Consider the following 20,912-nt stretch of genomic DNA (forward strand, 5'->3'; position numbering starts at 1 on the left):
CGAAATTATCGGTGAAAAAAAGTGACCCCCTCCTTGTAGAAAAGTGCCCAGTTGAAGGTGAAGAAATTAATATTTTTAGCCAATTTTTCAATATTTGTTGTCTTAAGGACCGAGCTTCAAAACAATATAGATCTTGTGAAAATCAATCGCCTCTGCCGAAAGTTTTAGGCAGACATACAAACATACATACATTTAAATAGACAGGTGAGATTTATATTATAGATGATGATGATGACTAGCAAAAAAGAAGCAAGTTTATTAACAACTAGCGGGGGGGGGGGTACCTGGTGTTGCCCGGGTGTTTGGAGGTGTGTGTGCTCAGGCGGGAGTGGGTGGTGTTAATCAAAACATAAGAATAAGCGAAGTAAAAAAAACTAAACTAAAAAAGAAAACAGAAAAACAAACGTTAAAACTTCTTTAAAAAATCTGAAAAATAAAAACCCAAAAAAAAAAGTGAAAAATAAAAACCAAAAAAAAAAAACGTGAAAAATGGCTTAAATAACCCTGTTTCAATATTAAAATTTAAAAAATCGAAAAAAAAAAGACATCTCACACCACGATTCGAACCCAAACGTTTAGATAATAAAGCCGCGCTCTAAGCAACTGAGCTAAGATGACGTGGACGAAATTAGATCACTTTTTAAAATCTTTAAACTAAAACTAAATCAGATTCTGACGTCATTTGCACATGTGTAGAACCGAACTCTTCATGAGAGGAGGTTTTTGCTGACCCCTCCCGTCCCCTGTAGAAAACTGCTAATTTCAGGGTGAAAAAAATTAACGTTTTTGGCCAATTTTTCGATATTTGTCGGGCGAAGGTTGAAAGTTTAAAATGACAACGGTCTGGCAAAAATCCGTGACCCGTGTGGAAAGTTTTTACGAGACACACAAATATGCATACATACATACACACATTTTCGCTTTTATATATATAGATGGAAAGGAAGTTGTTCATCAAGGCACATAAAAGACAGATGTAATAGGATTGTTAATCAAGGTGTGGCAGGTGACTGGGACAAAAGATTGAACATGCAGGTCAATATATTTAGAGTTTATGGACAGTTTTAGGATAGTGAGTTTTGCGACAGTTTACAATGGCTAGGGATAGTTTACCAACTGTCGTGAGTTGGTGACAATTTGAATGGCTCAGAGCAGATCGAGATGTTTTATTTGCGAACAGTTATCCTCATCTTTATAGTTGTTGTTTCACAACGTTTAGGTCAACCATTCCTCTGGCCTTCGTTGGGTTGTTAACCGCGACGGGATAGGAATTCTCAGTCTCTTACTGTCTTCCATAGTTGTTGTCTCGCCATGTTTTTGGCCGACTAATACTCTGGCTGGCTTTGGGTAGAATTGAAACCGCTATCTTCAGACAATGCTCACCTGGAACTGTAGAGATTCAATTACACCACGGTTTCTGCAGGGCGATCAAGGTTGGATTTTTGGTCGCACAGTGAATAGATATTCCATAGCTGGCAATCTTGTGAAGTAGACCTTTATGCCGTACTCCATCAAAAGCCTTTGATATGTCAAGAGCTATTGCTCTTGATATCCTCCCCCCTTCCCCCGTCGATAGATTCACTGATCCTATATGAAATTACAGCCAGTCTTAGTTGAAATCTTGTGAAGTAGACCTTTATGCCATACTCCATCAAAAGCCTTTGATATGTCAAGAGCAATGCTCTAGAAACGAAGCTCCTGTCGAGAGATTCGCTAATCCCATGCGATATTACAGTTAGCACGTCAGCTGTAGATCTAGCAGAATGGAAACCATATTGCATGTTACTGAGTAGGTTATTTTTGCTGAGGTTGCTGACCACTTCTCTATTTAATACAGATTACAGCAACTTATTGATAATGCACAGGAGACTGATTGGTTATCTGCCTCTCAGTACAGACCAATCTCCAGAATTTTTAAATATCTGACAGACTAATGAAGTTTTCCAAGATATTGCGAAGTATTTCTCCTTAAAGCAATGTTCAAACTGTTTTGTAAGTATGGGAGCTAGTTCCAGTTGAAGCTTTTTGAGCTCTGTGATTGAAATGCCATCAGGGCCAGTTGCTTTACTGGAATCAAGGTTTTTGATAAGCTTGACAACATCGCACACAGATGTTTGTATGTAGCATAGCGTGTTTTCAGTCACAGGAGGAAATACAGAGGGTAGGGCGTGGTGGCCCTGTACGCAAAGTGTAGAATTTGCTGCAAAGTTCTTAGTAAAGAGTTTTGCTTTGTTAGATGCTGACAAAATTACCCCAGGTGATGATTGAGATAAAGAACACAATTCTGTTCAGGATCGTGTTTTTTATTTACCAAAACTTGTAGGAATCAAACCACTGTTCAACTACTTTAGACTTGACAGACTGAGCATGCAAATCTCTTGCATTCTTTATTACTCTTTTATGATTGTTGCTGGCTGTCCTAAAAGCAGCTTTAGTTTCATAACATGTATTTCATCGTAAATAGTGGTTTCGTGCACAATGGTCGCATCACATTCTGGAGTGAACCACAGCTGGCTCTTAGGTTTTTGTTGGAATTTTTTTAAGGATATGAAGCGGTCTATACTGACAATTAACCATTCAGTCAGATCTGATACTATAGGGGACATGTTCTTGTTAAACATGGAACGCAGAGGTATATCTGATATAAATATTCAGAAGTTATCCCAGTCAGCCATAGAGTATCGGTATACTGTACGATGGAGAGGTACATCTGAGGACTTATTACATTTAGTTTTTATCTTAACTGAGATAACTGAGCGATTGGATGAGCACTAATCTAGACAACTTGTAATAAAAAGGTCTGGGAGACTTTCATCCTGTCTGTCAGGGTCGGGCACATGGGTAGGTTTGTGAGCAATCTCTGTTAAATTATAAGCAATGGAGAAATCATGGCAAAGTTTCTCTTCGACATTTTTTTTTTTTTCATGGTAGTCATCACTTATCAAGGCCTGGAAGCCACTCGGGGATAAGGGTTATTGCGTGTACAGTAATCAATGGGATAATATTGTAGTAATCGTTAGTAATGGAAATTTGATAAAGTGTCTTACTTAAGCGGGCAGTTTATCAGGAATTTGTTTATGTTGGACTTGAAGACTTCTAAGTTGTAGTCAGGTGGGAAACAGGCAAACGGAAGAGAGTTCCACAGGCGTGCACTTCTAAGTCTTGTTTGAGTCGGCTAACCATTCAACCTAGTGAATATTGAAATCTCCACATGAATGTTAGCCTGGGATGAGGAGACAGGATGTGGCCAATTTTCTCAGAGATACTCTCAATGATATTAACATCACTATTGCGGAGACGATAGAGAACAAATATGAATGTGGTGCTGTGAACAAGTGCAACCCAGAAGCACATATAGGGCAATAAATGGTGTCTCTACTACATGATAACCCCGTAATTGTGGGGGTTTATGTTGGGAATTGGAGTTCTAGGTGTCTCTACTACATGGAAAGCCATCTCTAATGTAGGCACATATTCCATGTCCATGGCGATCTTGGGGGTCAGATTTTGATGTCAAGTTTGAGTATCCTTTAATCGCGAACTCATATAGAGAAACAGTCGATCTAATGCTAGTTTTGCATTGAAACAATAGGTTAGGTTTAGTCTCCCGTAATTGTGGGGATTTATGTTGGGAATTGGAGTTCTAGGGCTAACTTTGTATTGTTTCTTGAGACTTTTCATGATGGAATATGGAGATATGTGGAAGAGGTCAGCAGAGTTGTTAGAGCAGGACAGAGAAGGAAACAAAAGGAGAAAAGTAAACCGTAAATGATTTTTGCAGACCGTAACCATTTCACTCTAATATGACACTGAGAGACTCCACCAGAAGCTACTGCATGGTCTAGAATCCATTCACCAAATGGCAATACAGCAACCCAGTATTTTGCATCTACTAAAAGGATGGCCTCTTTGGGGGTTAATCCAAGGTTAACGTCTCTATCAAGTGTATAACATCAGCCTAGGTAAAACATTTACCTTCAACACCCTTATTAGTGACATGGCCTAAGGATAGAAATAAAGAGAAAAATAAGGACATTTTAAGCAAGTGCTCAGGAAAAAGACTGCTGATCTTTTATACAGCTTTTTCTTCTTTTGTCTGAAACATCGCTCGTTGTAAATGAGGAATGAAGGACAAAATAGAAACAGCTGATCCAATGCCGGTTTTGCACGGAAACAATAGGTTTGGTTTAGTCTCTTGTAATTGGATTTCAACCTCTGGAAGGTTCGAATGTAGTGGGTGTTTATGTTGAGAGTTGGAGTTCTAGGTTTAAGTTTGTATTGTTTCTTGAGACTTTTCATGATGGAATATGGAGATATGTGGAAGAGGTCAGCAGAGTTGTTAGAGCAGGACAGAGAAGGAAGGAAAAGGAAACTAAATGATTTTTGCAGACCGTGACATTTCACACTAATATGACACTGAGAGGCTCCACCAGAAGCTACTGCATGGTCCAAAATCCATTCACCAAATGGCAATACAGCAACCCAGTACTTTGCATCTGCTGATAGGATGGCATCTTTAGGGGCTACTCTAAGGTTTGGGTCCCTGACTATCAAGGAGAGAAAGAAAAAGAGTAGAGAAGCGGGACAGACAATGTTTCCGATAATTTAGAAATCTAAATGAATGTTGTCTAAGTGTATTATTTGACTTTGTTCCCATTAATTGCTGCTGCATTCAAAGTTTAATTTTTTACAGATCCGCTTATTTCTATGATTAATAGTTTAGGATGTGAATATAAAAAAATTTTTTTTTCTCTCTTTTAGTGTTCAAGGAAATAAAGGTTGGAGAAAACGATGGGTGATATTTAACGGAAGAGATCTTCGTTATTACTTAAACGAAAAGGTAAGATTTGTTGCTTATTTCTTCAATTCATATGAAAGGTGAAATATTTTGTGATGAGGATAAATTATTCAAACTACTGTACTAATCTTGAGTGTCATTTTCACAACGTTTCAGCCGATGTAACCTCCAACCTTTTTCAGGTCTGTCTTGCAGAACATGTGAATCTTTATGCTGAGCTTGGGAATCTGTATAATAGATATGATAGTAGACTGCTAGGTCAACTTCCTGTTCTTTAAGCTGGTTGATCTAAAAAGTTGGAATGGAGAATTATTAAGACAAAATGAAAAGAAACGAACATAAAAGAAGTTTTTTGTATTATCATTCATCGGACTACTGTTCTCATCTTGAGTGTGATTTTCACAACGTTTTGGTTGATATAACCTCCAACCTTCTTCAGGTGTATCTTGTCGAACTCAGGAATGTTTCTGGCTAACTCAGGAATTTGGAGTGAATTTCGAGTGTTCCATCAGCCATGACTGGATAGAAGGTCATCCTAAGTAATTCGCAAATGTATATTTCTGTTGCCCACACTGAAGATTGAACCTTCAACCTTCAGGAGAATATCACTTTTACAATTGATTTTTCCCAGTACTCTAACCACTATTATTTTTATTTTTATTTTTTTTTTTTTGTTAATAAATTAAGTTAGACTAATTACCTCCCTTAGACCCGTGAAATAAATTATAAATAAAGTCAAGAACACATGACAATTATCTCCCCTTAAAACTTGTAATAAAAATACATTCTCTCTCTATATATAAACCGTAGCTTCTTTAAATTAAAAATACGCTAACGGAAACAATTTATTGCACGAGCGTCCCCCCTTTTAAAATTCATCATTCAATAAGATAAAAAGCTATAGCAAACATCTAAATGACTACTTTAACCACAGTTCCTGATTTCAAAAAAAGAAAAATTAAAAGGTAAATATCTCTATATGTTTTTAAAGCAAATTTATTATGTAAATTCAAAAATATATATTTTTCTCTACTTATTTCTATCTCTAACCCATATTAATTTTCTTATAAATTTTAAATTCAGACCTTTTATTTCAATTTTTCAGATTCATCTGCCTTACTTTTTAATGCTAGGTTTATTTATGGTGTCTTTTAAATTCAATAAAAAACCCTCCTAAATTTGCTGATGAGGAGACCTTGCTTACCAAAAAACTATATATAATTATTCTACATAACTTGATGTATACCACAATAAAAAGCATTGTTTTCCGAAACGATCGTACAGATAATTGATTTTGCTGTTGTTCCTTCTTATGAAACTGATTTTTAATTTAATTAAAATTTGATTTTTAAATTTTAAATTATAAATCACATTACTTAATATATATATATATATATATAAAATAAAAATTGCAATTAAATTTACCAAAATGATCCAAGATGGTAAAATTAAAGTATATTATAAATATTAAAGAATTAATATTTATAAAATTATCTCAGCCAGATGTAAAAGCTCGATAAAACCAAATAGGAAATAGAGCTTATAATATGAGCAAACAGTTAATAAAATATGTTAAAAAACACTTTGAAATGAGTTAAAAACATATTTAATCTGAAAACTGAAAAGGAAACACTAGATAAATGGATAATATAAATTTCCCCCACTCTATATCTGTGCCTAAATCAAAACGCGGATTCCATGAACAAAGCTTCTTTCTTAGAACTGCATGCCTGTGGAACTCTGTTCCGTCTGCCTGCTTCCCTCCGGACTACAACTTGGGTGTCTTCAAGTCTAATGTTAACAAATTCCTAATGAACCGCCCCCTTAAGTAAACACTTCATCAAATCTCCACACTAACGTAATGTACTTGCAATAACCCTTATCCCTGAGTGGCTTCCGGGCCTTGATAAGTGGTGATCACTGTGTAAAAAAAAAAAAAAAAAAAAAAAAAATAGTCCTTAATCCGCAGAGTTTTGAAGAAATACTTTCTTTCTCATCAGAGGGTAGGAATTAGCAAAATGCGGGATCGGATTTTGCATGCAGACTTATTTGATGAAACAACAAGTAAGTCAAAGATCTTACTTGAAAACAAAAAAGTGAAGCAGAGGGAATATGGTGAAGAAAAAGGTGATTACACATGAATGGATAGTCTGGTGGAAGATAAAAAAATCCAGTGACTGTAAAATCCAAATGTAAAACTTCAAGAAAGTTAAAAGAATTTCCATTTCTGTGTGTGTGTGTGTGTGTATATATATATATATATATATATACACTAAACCTTAGATATTTAGATCTCTGTCCATTCCTCTCTCTTTCTCTCTTATTTGACGACATATTAGGGTTAGAATTATAAAAGTTAATTTCAAATTGAAATAAAACTAAATTAAAAAATTATTTAGCTCCCCAAAGTGATGAGGAAGTATGAGCTACCCCTTCCTCCTCTCTCTCTCCCCGAGTTGCCCCCGATTTTATGGAAGCCAAAATGGTAAACAGCACAGGAATAAATTGTTTTTATTCACAGAATTTAATTTAACCGACTTCAGCTGAGAGAAAATTGAATTGCCATTGTGTTTGGAATGAACTTGAAAAATCTCAAGGACAAACTTTGATGCAACTTTCCTATAGTGTGTCGTCAAAAGTAATTGTGTATTTTCGAACGAAGACTTTTCAGGAGAAAACCTTATGTACTTATCTATCTATCATGTCGAAATTAGTATAAATTCCAAAACTTATGAAAAATGGTCCATTAGAAAATATTTTAAAACTGATTTTCGGAAAACAGCATGCAGCATATTGAGAAAAAGCGAGATGACCAACCTGAAAGATGGTGTCATCGGATGCTGCGCAAAGCAACTCCAACGATAGAATGCAGTTATCTCCCCCTGTTTTCGATCTTCTAATTTACAGTGAAAAATCGCAACTTCAAAAATTCTGTTTTTAGTTATAATTATTTTTCTATTGAATTATTTTTCATAATTTGTGGATTTATTCTGCTTTCAGCATGATGCATAAGTATATAATAATATTTTTCTCTGAAATGCATTCTTTTGAAAAACACTATTGTAAAGTTGTACCCAAACTTTTCATAGAATTTAAAATATACCAAGTATCTTCCTCAAATTGACATTTCATGACTATATCTAAGATATAAACTGCTATATGTGTGTCTGTCTCCATATTTTCAAACTCTATCTTTCCCCGAAACTAAAAGTCACAGAGTGGCGCTAGGGGCCTCAAATGATTGGATTTTTTACAGGCCATTCTTTTATGGATCTTTAGCCGGTTAAAATTGTTTTTAAAGGATCAAAAAGGTGTCAAAATTGGGAAAAAAGTCGTTATACATTTTGTACCTTCATCTTAGTTTATTTTTAATCAGTTCTTATGCGTGTCACTTCGGTACAGTGGTAACGTCACTAATTTAGAATGCTACAGTTTTGGTTTTGATTCTAGCTTTTTTTTTTTTACTTTTGAAATTATGACTATAATATATATGTGAAATCTGGATGAATTAAAATATGAATATTTAAGCGTATTTTACGCCTGGACAAAGCCGGGCCCCACCTCCCCTGCTAGTACCTGCTGTTTTCCTCCTACTTTTAACCTATGTTAAAAGTAGGAGGAAAACAGCAGGAAAAGAATTCCACAAGCTTATGGTTCTTGAAAAGAGGCTACTGGAATAGGAATTATAATGATGTATAAAAACAGCATTGGCCCACAAGTCCAAGGAATCAGGTTTGGCCTCAGAGGGAGACCTTTTTTTTTTTTTTTTTTTACACAGTGGTCACCACTTATCAAGGCCCGGAAGCCACTCAGGGATAAGGGTTATTGCAAGTACATTACGTTAGTGTGGAGATTTGATGAAGTGTTTACTTAAGGGGGCAATTCATTAGGAATTTGTTAACGTTGGACTTGAAGACATCCAAGTTGTAGTCAGGTGGGAAGCAGGCAGACGGAACAGAGTTCCACAGGCGTGCAGTTCTAAGAAAGAAGCTTTGTTCATGGAATCCACATTTTGATTTAGGCACAGATAAAGAGTGGGGGAAATTTTTCACAGTGGATTCGGCTAGACAGGTGTTTTTTGTGAAAGATTGGCGAGGAGGGACCAGAGATTGGAGTTCAGACGAGCACCTGCCATGGAAATAACGATAAAACAAGGATAGGCTCTCAACGGATGGGAGAGAGGTTGCAGGGTAGAGAAAAGGGCATCCCCCACTAAGCCAATTTTGTACTTTGTCAAGGCAGAATAGGCTGTTTTTAGCAGCTCCTGCCCATCCTTGGACGTACTAGGCTTTTATATAGATAGAGAATTGCATCAGTAGTGAGATATCTTCTGGAGTGTAGAAGGATCCCACCATCTTTCCAGCGACCTTGGCAACAGACTTGATGTACGTGTTCCATTTCAGATCAGGAGTAAAGGTCAAACCCAGAAGCTTGTCAAAACACGGGGCCTCTCCCAGATGAGAGCCATCCATCCCAATTGATGCCAGATGGGGATCAGAGCGTTGATGATGTAAGGATAGGAGTTTGGTTTTAGACGCATTAAAGGTAACCAGCCACGTCTTTCCCCACTGAACCACGCGCTCAAGATCAGAGGAGAGAGAATCAGAGAGAACTTTGTCATTTACAGCCTTTGATGTGTTGCCGTAGATGGTCGTGTCGTCAGCATAGATGTCAACGAATGATTTAAGTATGTGTTTAGGGAGGTCATTGATGTAGATCAGGAAGAGAGTTGGGCCCAGGATTGACCCCTGAGGGACTCCAGCATTAATACTGCAGGCCTCTGATTTTTGTCCATCGACCACTACTCTTATGAGCCTATCGGAGAGAAATGATTTAATGATTGAGAAAACATTTCCAGTTATACCGTAGCTGGAAATCTTGTGAAGTAGACCCTTATGCCATACCTTGTCGAAGGCCTTTGATATGTCAAGAGCAATTGCCCTAGAAAGGAAGCCTTTGTCAAGAGATTCACTAATCCTGTGAGATATAACCGTCAGCACATCTGCGGTAGATCTTGCAGAGCGGAAACCATATTGCGTGTCACTAAGAAGGTTGTTTCTGCTGAGGTGGTTAACTATTTCTCTATTTAATATGGATTCCAGCAACTTACTCATAACACACAGGAGACTTATTGGTTTGTACTGAGAGGGAGATGACTTATCACCTGAATTCTTAAATACAGGGCAAACTGATGAGGTCTTCCAGGGAGTCAGAAAGCACTTCTCCTTAAGGCTGTCCATTTGTCAACCAATTAAGTAATGTTCTATACTGGGGTATATAATGAATGTATATATCTGATTGGTACGTAATGAGTCTCTTTATCTTGTTAAAGCGTTGTCTATTTAATGTGTGACGTTTTCCAATATGTTATCATCTGGTGTATAAATGTTTCTCTTGTTTTTGTGTGTATAATTGTTATCTGTACGTGTCGACATACTAAACAGTTTAAAGACAGAAACATATTTTACATTTGTGTTGGACAAAGAATGACATTTTGAATCACATTTTCATCTGTTCTGATGTGCTCCTGAAATGTAGCCATGTCTTTCGCAAAAAACTCAAATTACCAAGCTGTTTCATATTTACATTTACTGTGATTGTGAGTCGTTAGTTCCGAGGTTAACACACCATTTATTTTCCCGCAAATACATATGTTCATTTACCCAGTCCAGTGCTCCCGTGACTGCCATTGTCTGTCTCTACTCCACAACTCCCAGTTACAGACTGACTTAACTAACTTCCTGTGTGTAAATCTAAAATTCATTATCTCATCACTACACGTAGCCTAAAGATCTTTGCCGGGTTTTTGTCACGTGTCTTTGTTTATGTTATAAGACACAAATCGGATGATCTACCTTCGTCACATATTTTGTTTATGTTCTAACATTCTTAGTGAATAAACATACCAGAATTACATTTCATCCATCAAGTTAGATTCCTGAAAACTATTTAATGTAAATATTTTTATTTGTCTAAAACATAACTTTCCGCATCATAATCAACTTGGCAAGACTAGCCTGTATTTTCCGGGAATAACAGGAGACACCGACTATGAGGCGTCTTTCTGTTTAGAGAGTTAAAAAATATCTCAGCGACCCCCCCCCCCCGGACCCCCTCGGATCAACTTTTTATTAATCTTGCTTCCTATACTGTTTTTTGTCCCATTGTTGGAAGTCTTGGCTTTGGGTAGGCGGAGGAGTACGTTCATAGTATAAGAAATAGTGCCACTTCATTCCCAGGATTACTCCACTTGCCCTTGATTTCAGATTTCTCATATCGATGCTTCTGTTGTAGTAAAATGGATTTAAAAAAAAAAAAAAAAAAATTCATGTTTAACGTAATTGATTTTGTTTCATTGCAGTGTCAAGTTTCTAAACGAATCGTCCCACTTTCCTCCATGCTTGAAGTAGACCAAGACATTAAGGTAACATTTTTATTAATTGTTTGTTGTTTTTATGGGAATCTGTTATTGCTTGATCTTGTGTCATACTTAGGTAGAATCAATCTGTGGATAATAATCAGAAAGGTTACCTTAAAGATTTAAAAAAAAAAAAAAAAAAGCGGCTAGCTCAGGAATGTTTTATACTTAAAAACTTATCTTGTACACTATATGCGATGAAAAATTGTTTTTCCTAAAATTTTTTGGCCATGTCAAACGACCGACCACTGTTATGCTTTGAAGGTATGGCAGAAGGCAAAAGAGTAGAGCAATATCTAACCACACCTCTCCTGAATTGGCGTTGTAAAAAACCAGTGGCAAGATAAGGAGGACATACAATGCCTAGAATTTTCAAATGGTCACCCATTTGATATTAACCAGGATCAACATTGCTTAACTTTGGTAATCTGATGAGAACCAATCTGTCAATGTGATTAGTGTCAATGCAATTATTATTATGAGTGTCTCATAAATGAAAGCCAGGGAGAAGGTAGAGAGATGTTGTTTTTGATTGGATATTTCTCAACAGTTGGGCGTCCATCAACCAACTTGCCTTGGATCGGAATGGCAAAAACTAAGTCATGTGGGTTTGCAATACGCACTGGAAACGGAAGATGCAATTTATGATGATGATTATATGCTGAAAACCAATGAAATAAAAGATGCAGTTTAGATTTTTGTTTTGCCTGCCATTTTTTTTTTTTATTTATTTTTTTTATTTAACTGATACTTATATCTCACCACTGATGATGGGATATCTTTTTTATGGAAATCGCTCCAGACAAGACAAGAAGCCACCTGATGTAAGGAGCTAAATGAAAAATAAACATAATTATTTAAAAACTTTCTTATGTTATATGGATAGATTCTGGCACATAAAACGGCAATTCTTTCCCCATTGTTAGAAAAATCACACGTGGAATGTGAGGACTAAAGGATTAAACAAGGGAAGTGAGTTACGAGGTTGTTGTAAGTAAATGCAAAATCCACTTACTACTAGTTTGATGCAGCAAAATTAGTTCAAATCATTCTTTGGCTTTTCTTCAGACAGGACAACTATGACAAGCAAGATATGGCCCCATCTGATTAATGATTGTCTTCATCTCCGATTATGTGAAAGCCCCTATTTTTTGTCTTAGGAATCACTTTCTTGCTCACTTGATCACATCAAAATATCTAGCCAAATGGACAAAAGAATGAATGACCATATACTAAACTACACTCCCATCAAGGAGGAGGTAATGTTTGGGAAATTGGTCTGTCTATGACTCCCGAAATTTAAAAATGTCCGAGTCTTGACTCCCGGAATTTAAAAATGTCCGACTCTTGACTCCCGAAATTTAAAAATGTCCGACTCTTGATTCCCGAAATTTAAAAATGTCCGACTCTTGACTCCCGAAATTTAAAAATGTCCGACTCTTGATTCCCGAAATTTAAAAATGTCCGACTCTTGATTCCCGAAATTTAAAAATGTCCGACTCTTGATTCCCGAAATTTAAAAATGTCCGACTCTTGACTCCCGAAATTTAAAAATGTCCGACTCTTGACTCCCGAAATTTAAAAACGTCCGACTCTTGACTCCCGAAATTTAAAAACGTCCGACTCTTGACTCCCGAAATTTAAAAACGTCTGACTCTTGACTCCCGAAATTTAAAAATGTCCGACTCTTGACTCCCGAAATTTAAAAATGTCCGACTCTTGACTCCCGAAATTTAAAAATGTCCGACTCTTGACTCCCGAAATTTAAGAATGTCCGACTCTTGACTCCCGAAATTTAAAAACGTCCGACTCTTGACTCCCGAAATTTAAAAACGTCCGACTCTTGACTCCCGAAATTTAAAAACGTCCGACTCTTGACTCCCGAAATTTAAAAACGTCCGACTCTTGACTCCCGAAATTTAAAAACGTCCGACTCTTGACTCCCGAAATTTAAAAACGTCCGACTCTTGACTCCCGAAATTTAAAAACGTCCGACTCTTGACTCCCGAAATTTAAAAACGTCCGACTCTTGACTCCCGAAATTTAAAAATGTCCTACTCTTGACTTCCGAAATTTAAAAATGTCCGACTCTTGACTCCCGAAATTTAAACATTTTTGGCAATAGATTCAACTCAAACTCCTAGATTCTGATTGCACAGCCCAGATTACAAGTACATTATAATAGACTTCATAGTAATCCCCCCCCCCCTCCAGCACCACAAAAAAAAAAACAAAAAAAAAAACAGCTAATAATATTCTTACTCTTTTACAGGACACGGAAAAGAATCAGTTCAAGTTTGTTTTGAAAACAAAAAATCGTAATTTTCTTTTTTCCACAGAAACATTGGGTGAGTTGCAACTTTTTAACCATTATTTTTTTTTTAATTGTTTTTTCACCTTAAACAAGGAAATGTGCCACGTGGATGTAGGGGGCTACTATTTGGGACCAATTTTGCAGGGACACCATCTGAGGAGTTAAGCAGCAAGATGTTTGTTCGCATTACATTTGAACTTCTGCATGTCAGTACAGTCACAGAAGGAAGGTTCCTGGTAGAATTTCCAAAGTCTAGCAGTTTGAGGGAAGAAACTATTTGAGTAGCAGTCTTTCCAGCATCTACAGTGCAGGGGTGGGATTTTGCTGCTTGTTAGGTTAGTCTGTAATGGAAATTTGGTAAATTTGTTAACTTAAGTGGAACGGCTCATCAAGAACTTGTTTACGTTGGACTTGAAAGCAGGCAGTTGAAAGACAGTTTCACAGGTGTGCAGTTCCAAGAAAGAAACTTTGTTCATCGAATCTACATTTGGGTTTAGACAGAGATAAAGAGTGGGAGAAATTATTGATAGTGTTTTCAGCTAGACGAGTGTTTCTCGTGAAAGTTGGGTGAGCGGGGACCATAGATTGGAGCTCAGACGAGCACTTGTCATGAAAATAATGATAAAGCAGAGACAAACTCGCAACATCTCTTCTGTGAGAAAGAGGTTGCAGGAAAGAGAAAAGGACATCCCCCACAAGGCTACAAAGTCTATTTTGAACTCTATCAAGGCAGGATAAGTCCTTTCTAGCAGCTCCTGCCCAGGCGTAAGTAACTTTCTAGCATGGTAGAGAGAAAGAGAGAGAGAGAGAGAGAGAGAGAGAGAGAGAGAGAGAGAGCTCATCTTCTTTGCAGCAGCCTTGGCAATGCTCTCAATGTATTTGTTCTAATTTATGTTTCCTATGGACGTTAAGATGATGAGTTTGAATGAACTACTTCCAGGTAGTATATCATTAACCATGGCAATCGTGGTTGAGAAGGTTTCTTGTAATTATTAAAGGAAAGAAGCTTAGTTTTGTCAGCATTGAACGTTACCATCCATTTATGCCCCCATTCCACAACAGACTGGAAGTCTTCCTCTAATTCAGCCGTATCCTTAGATGTGTGTTCATTCGTTTTCTTCATCATATGTGTTTTAGAAGATGGTGTCATCAGCAACCCATCTCGAAGATAATTTTATGAGGGAGGTCATTTATGAATATGAGGAATAATATCAGCCCCTGAGCCGCACCTGCATTAATATCATTGTTTAGACGTGCGGCAACCTAGATTTTTGTCTTATTTAAGAATAAAAACACAGAAGAGATGTAGCGAGTTTGTCTTTGCTTTATCATTATTTTCATGGCAAGTGCTCGACTGAGCTCCAATCTATGATCCCCCCTTTGCCAAACTTTTACAAGAAACACTTTTTTTGCTGTAAACACTATCAGTAATCCCCCCCCCCCACACACACACTCTTTATCTGCGCCTAAACCTAAACATAGATTCGATGAACAAAACGGAAAGACAATTCCATAGGTGTGCAGTTCTAAGAAAGAAGCTTTGTACATCGAATCTATGTTTAGGTTTAGGTACAGATAAAGAGTGGGGGGAATTATTGATAGTGTTTTCTGCTAGACAGGTGTTTCTTGTGAAAGTTTGGCGAGGGGGAAACCATAGATTGGAGGTCAGTCGAGCACTTGCCATGAAAATAACGATAAAGCAGAGACAAACTTGCAACATCTCTTCTGTGAGAAAGAGGTTGCAGGGAAGAGAAAAGGACATCCCCCACAAGGCTATGAAGTTTATTTTGATTTTAACTAATTTTGATTTTATATTTTTAGTAAATAATTCTCCTTTTTCTCTGTTTTAGACGAGAATATACTTTGGTGTAGCACGTTAAAACAGGCAATTTTACTCTTCAAAGTAAGTGGATTCTTTTTATGTTGCTTATGTCAATACTTTTCATTTTTATGTTTTTTTGATATTGATCCCCCCATATAAAATCTAAAATCTTTATTTTTTAAATTTCTTTTATCACAAACTGTTTGTATGTAATCATCTTAAAAAAGTAGAATCTTATTTTATTTTGTGTGTGTAAAAATGATACCCCCCCCAGTTAAAATCTAAGTAGTTTTTTTTTAAATTTTTTTTTTACTACCAACCTTTTGCATGTAATCGCCTTAGAAAAGTATAATCTCATTTTATTTTTGTGAGTGAAAGTAATCCCCACCTTATATCTAAAAAGTTTAGAAGTTTCCTATAAGTGTATGTATAAAAGTGATATGTCTTCTAAAATCTAAAATATTAAAAAGTAATCACCTTAAAAAAGTAGAATCTTATTTTATTTTGTGTGTGTAAAAATGATACCCCCCCCAGTTTAAATCTAAGTAGTTTTTTTTTTTACTACCAACCTTTTGCATGTAATCGCCTTAGAAAAGTATAATCTCATTTTATTTTTGTGAGTGAAAGTAATCCCCACCTTATATCTAAAAAGTTTAGAAGTTTCCTATGTGTGTATGTATAAAAGTGATATGTCTTCTAAAATCTAAAATATTAAAAAGTAATCACCTTAAAAAAGTAGAATCTTATTTTATTTTTGAGTGTGTGTGTGTGTGTGTGTGTGTGAAAGTAATCCCCCACTTTATATCCAAAGTAATTTTTTTTGTACCAACAATTTTTTTCAACTTAAAAAAAAAAAGTCTCATTTTATTTGTCAGGATTTCATTTTACATTCATTTTTCTAGACACAGATAAAGAGTGGGAGAAATTATTGATAGTGTTTTCAGCTAGACGAGTGTTTCTCGTGAAAGTTGGGTGAGGGGGGACCATAGATTGGAGCTCAGACGAGCACTTGCCATGAAAATAGTGATGAAGCAAACTCGCAACATCTCTTCTGTGAGAAAGAGGTTGCAGGGAAGAGAAAAGGACATCCCCCACAAGGCTACAAAGTTTATTTTGATTTTAACTAATTTTGATTTGTCTCAGAAATCAAGCGTCTCCTTTCCTGGGGTTAACACTTGATTTGAATACGAGATACGTAGATATTGAAATATTTCATTAAAGTTCTTAACCAAAATCAAAAACTGAGTAACAAAGTTGAGAATATAATTTTTCTCTCCTCATTTGATCATTCAAATATGTCTATCTTTCATTTTAAATGTATTATATTATTCTTGTGGTCTCTTGTTCCTACTTGATTCCAGGAGAAGAATTCATCTAGTCTGGTGGAGTATTCAACCTCGTGCTATTACTTGAGGTAATGGTGCACCATTCCTTGTAAAAGCTTAGCCATACGAAGGAGATCTTATTTGTTCTGCAAACACTATGTAATTTTGAATATTTAGTCAGGGTTTGCTTGTATGAAAAAGTATCCTCATGCCAGTTTGTCCTGTCAAACCCCTAAACAGATCTTAGATACTCGAGGACAGTGTCTAGTTCTCTCTGTTATCTTTCATTTTATTTTAGTCAATGTTTCCTGTGTGTGTGTAAAAGTGATGTCTTCTAAAATCTAAAATATTAAAATATATTTTTTTCTAAAATGTTTTTTCTTTTTACCCCCCCCCACTTTTTTTTTTGTTTTGTTTTTTGCATGATATCATCCCAAAAATGTAGAATCTCAATTTTGTGTGTGAAAATATATGTAAAAAAAAAATAGAATCTCATTTTTGTGTATGAAAATATATGTAAAAAAAAATAGAATCTCATTTTTGTGTATGAAAATATATGTAAAAAAAAATAGAATCTTAATTTTTTGTGTGAAAATACATGTAAAAAAAAGAATCTCATTTTTGTGTATGAAAATATATGTAAAAAAAAATAGAATCTCATTTTTGTGTATGAAAATATATGTAAAAAAAAATAGAATCTCATTTTTGTGTATGAAAATACATGTAAAAAAAAATAGAATCTCATTTTTGTTTGTGAAAATACATCTAAAAAAAAAGAATCTCATTTTTGTGTGTGAAAATACATGTAAAAAAAATAGAATCTCATTTTTGTGTGTGAAAATATATGTAAAAAAAATAGAATCTCATTTTTGTGTATGAAAATATATGTAAAAAAAAATAGAATCTCATTTTTGTTTGTGAAAATATATGTAAAAAAAAATAGAATCTTAATTTTTTGTGTGAAAATACATGTAAAAAAAAAGAATCTCATTTTTGTGTATGAAAATATATGTAAAAAAAAATAGAATCTCATTTTTGTGTATGAAAATATATGTAAAAAAAAATAGAATCTCATTTTTGTGTATGAAAATATATGTAAAAAAAAATAGAATCTCATTTTTGTGTATGAAAATACATGTAAAAAAAAATAGAATCTCATTTTTGTTTGTGAAAATACATGTAAAAAAAATAGAATCTCATTTTTGTGTGTGAAAATACATGTAAAAAAAATAGAATCTCATTTTTGTGTGTGAAAATATATGTAAAAAAAAAATAGAATCTCATTTTTGTGTGTGAAAATATATGTAAAAAAAAAATAGAATCTCATTTTTGTGTGTGAAAATATATGTAAAAAAAAAATAGAATCTCATTTTTGTGTGTGAAAATATATGTAAAAAAAATAGAATCTCATTTTTGTGTGTGAAAATATATGTAAAAAAATAGAATCTCATTTTTGTGTGTGAAAATATATGTAAAAAAAATAGAATCTCATTTTTGTGTGTGAAAATATATGTAAAAAAAATAGAATCTCATTTTTGTGTGTGAAAATATATGTAAAAAAAATAGAATCTTATTTTTGTGTGTGACAATATATGTAAAAAAAAATAGAATCTCATTTTTGTGTGTGAAAATATATGTAAAAAAAATAGAATCTTATTTTTGTGTGTGAAAATATATGTAAAAAAAATAGAATCTTATTTTTGTGTGTGAAAATATATGTAAAAAAAATAGAATCTCATTTTTGTGTGTGAAAATATATGTAAAAAAAATAGAATCTCATTTTTGTGTGTGAAAATATATGTAAAAAAAAAAGAATCTCATTTTTGTGTATGAAAATATATGTAAAAAAAATAGAATCTCATTTTTGTGTGTGAAAATACATGTAAAAAAAAGAATCTCATTTTTGTGTGTGAAAATATATGTAAAAAAAATAGAATCTCATTTTTGTGTATGAAAATATATGTAAAAAAAAAAATAGAATCTCATTTTTGTGTGTGAAAATATATGTAAAAAAAAAATAGAATCTCATTTTTGTGTGTGAAAATACATGTAAATAACTTAAAAGATTTAAAAAAAAAGAAAAATAGAATCTTTTTTTTAATTTTTTTTGTGAGGATGAGTTAAACTAGGGTGCAAAACTTGAATAATACCTCAAAATTAAATTCTTGCAACTTTCACAACGCAATCTTCAGCCAATCAGCTTCTGATATTCAATCCTTTTGTTATTCAACACTTTTTGCAGCCAACACCCGAAGACTTGTTGGAAGGTGGTTTTATGAATAATCCCGACAGATGCGTAAGTATTAATTTATTGTGTTCTTGTGCTAAAAAGATGACACTATACTTTTTTCTGCACCGTTTTTTATTCGATAATTTCAGGGTTAGGGTTAGTTCTTCCGATGGTAAAAAACATTTATCGAAGAAATATGAAAAACAATGAAAAATAACAACTCTTTTATTTTTTGTTTTCATAAAAACCGTTAGCAATAGACAGAAGCTATCTAGCTAATTAGTGATACATGTTCATTCACACAGTCCTGAGGCAACATGTTCAGGAGTGCAGAATACAATGCAAAAAGAGATTGTTGTTACATCTCTGAGCAAACCAGTGTGATTATAACAGTGTTTTATTTGTAATTTTTTTTAATTATTTTTTTTTTTTGCAAGATAAGTTTAAGAAAATTTTTAAGAAGCAAAAATTGTTTAACAAGTTTAAAAATGTAAATTTTGTTATACATAACACCATTATGATCAAGGCGGTTTATGTCGGATTTCAAGCAAACCCAACCGGATGCTTAATATCTGATTCACAAAATGCGCTAGTACTGGAACGTTTTCTAATTTTTAAATTTCAATTCCTAACTTACAGCGTTCATACCTTGATATTTTACTTTTTTTTTGGGGGGGTAAAGAATTAAACGCAGTGTGGGGAAAGTCGGAAAGCTCTGGATTGCAACAAAAATGAAAATTGCCTCTGTCTGAAAGGATTTCTCCTTCAGTAACTGAGGACAAAAAAAATGTTAACATGTTTCTGAACCTTTGAGGATTGATTCTTTGTACAATTTTGATTCTTTGGACTTCTCTTCCCATTGGCTGATATAACCTCAAACTTTCTTTAGGTGTATCTTGTTGAACTCGGGGATCTTTCTAGCAAACTTTGAAATTCGCAAGAACCCGTGTCATAATGGGTAAGGTACTGAGTTGTGAATGATACACTTCTGGAGGCTGAAGTTTCAATCCTCAGCGCAGGTGGTATTCAGTATACAATTGCGTATTACTTGTTGGTCCCCCGACAAAGGAGGAATTGGACCTAGTAATTTACTCCTGTTCGTCTGTTTGGTTGTACTTTTCTCAATAACCATGCTTTGGATTTTTTTAAAAACGTTTTGCGCAAGTATTAGTCATGATGAAAGTAAATTTTTGCCTGAACGGAGTTTCTGGGATAACCAGCTGCCATTATATGGTAAAATTGCCTCAAAATCGTTCGTCCATTCGTTTGTTTGCATTTTTCTCAATAATCACTCCTTCGATTTTTTTTTTTTTTTTTTTTTTTTTTTTTTTTTTTTTTTTTTTTTTAAATTTTGCACAAACATTAGTCATCGTGAAAGTAAATTTTTCACTTATAGAAGAGGACCTTGCATGCTCGGTTTGTTTTTTTGTTGTTTTTTACTGGAAATCGCTCCTGACAAGGCATGGAGCCACTTGATGTAAGCAGTTTAAAAAAACAAAAACTTCAAGATTAAAAACTTGCCCACGATAAATAATAGACTCTGACAAGAAACAGCAATTCTTCCCTCTTTGTCAGAAACATCACTAATAGATTGTGAGGACTAAAGAACAAAATAAGGGAAATGAGTCACACGGCTGCTGAAAGTAAAACTAAAATCCACTTTCTACTCTCCTTAGGACTTGTACCCAATCATGACTGACGGAACAAGTGCATGCTACCCCCATGTATTAAAGAAATGGTTCAGTGCGAAATTCCGTGCAGATTTCCCTCAAGTTCAGCAGAAAGATTCCAGAGTTCAACAACATGCACGTGAAGGTCTGAGGTGACATCGAATGAAACGTTATGAAGATAACACTCAAGATGAGAATAATAGTTTGCATAATCCAAACAGTGTGAGATGTTAACATGTATGGAATATTGTTGATGCATCTCCCACTAGCCTCTACCTGGATAGGGCCTAAAAAAAAAAGTCGTCAATCTAATAGGTTCCATTTTGTCAACTAAG

General features: G+C 34.7%; 1 protein-coding gene across 3 annotated transcripts in view; it reads left to right on the forward strand.

The window, feature by feature from the left end:
• The window catches only part of LOC145266631 (arf-GAP with Rho-GAP domain, ANK repeat and PH domain-containing protein 2-like), a 277,212-nt gene that overhangs the window by 146,297 nt on the left and 110,003 nt on the right, over positions 1–20,912 (forward strand). For all 3 annotated transcript variants that reach the window (XM_080122551.1, XM_080122552.1, XM_080122553.1), the window contains 5 exons: positions 4,762–4,840; positions 11,160–11,222; positions 13,489–13,564; positions 15,381–15,433; positions 18,920–18,973. In XM_080122551.1, coding sequence (XP_079978677.1) covers positions 4,762–4,840; positions 11,160–11,222; positions 13,489–13,564; positions 15,381–15,433; positions 18,920–18,973 — 325 coding nt within the window. The remainder of the gene's footprint in view (positions 1–4,761; positions 4,841–11,159; positions 11,223–13,488; positions 13,565–15,380; positions 15,434–18,919; positions 18,974–20,912) is intronic.

This window comes from Euprymna scolopes, chromosome 41 (genome assembly GCF_053919585.1).
Source record: "Euprymna scolopes isolate OS-2025 chromosome 41, ASM5391958v1, whole genome shotgun sequence".
Classification (NCBI taxonomy): Eukaryota; Metazoa; Mollusca; class Cephalopoda; order Sepiida; family Sepiolidae; genus Euprymna; species Euprymna scolopes.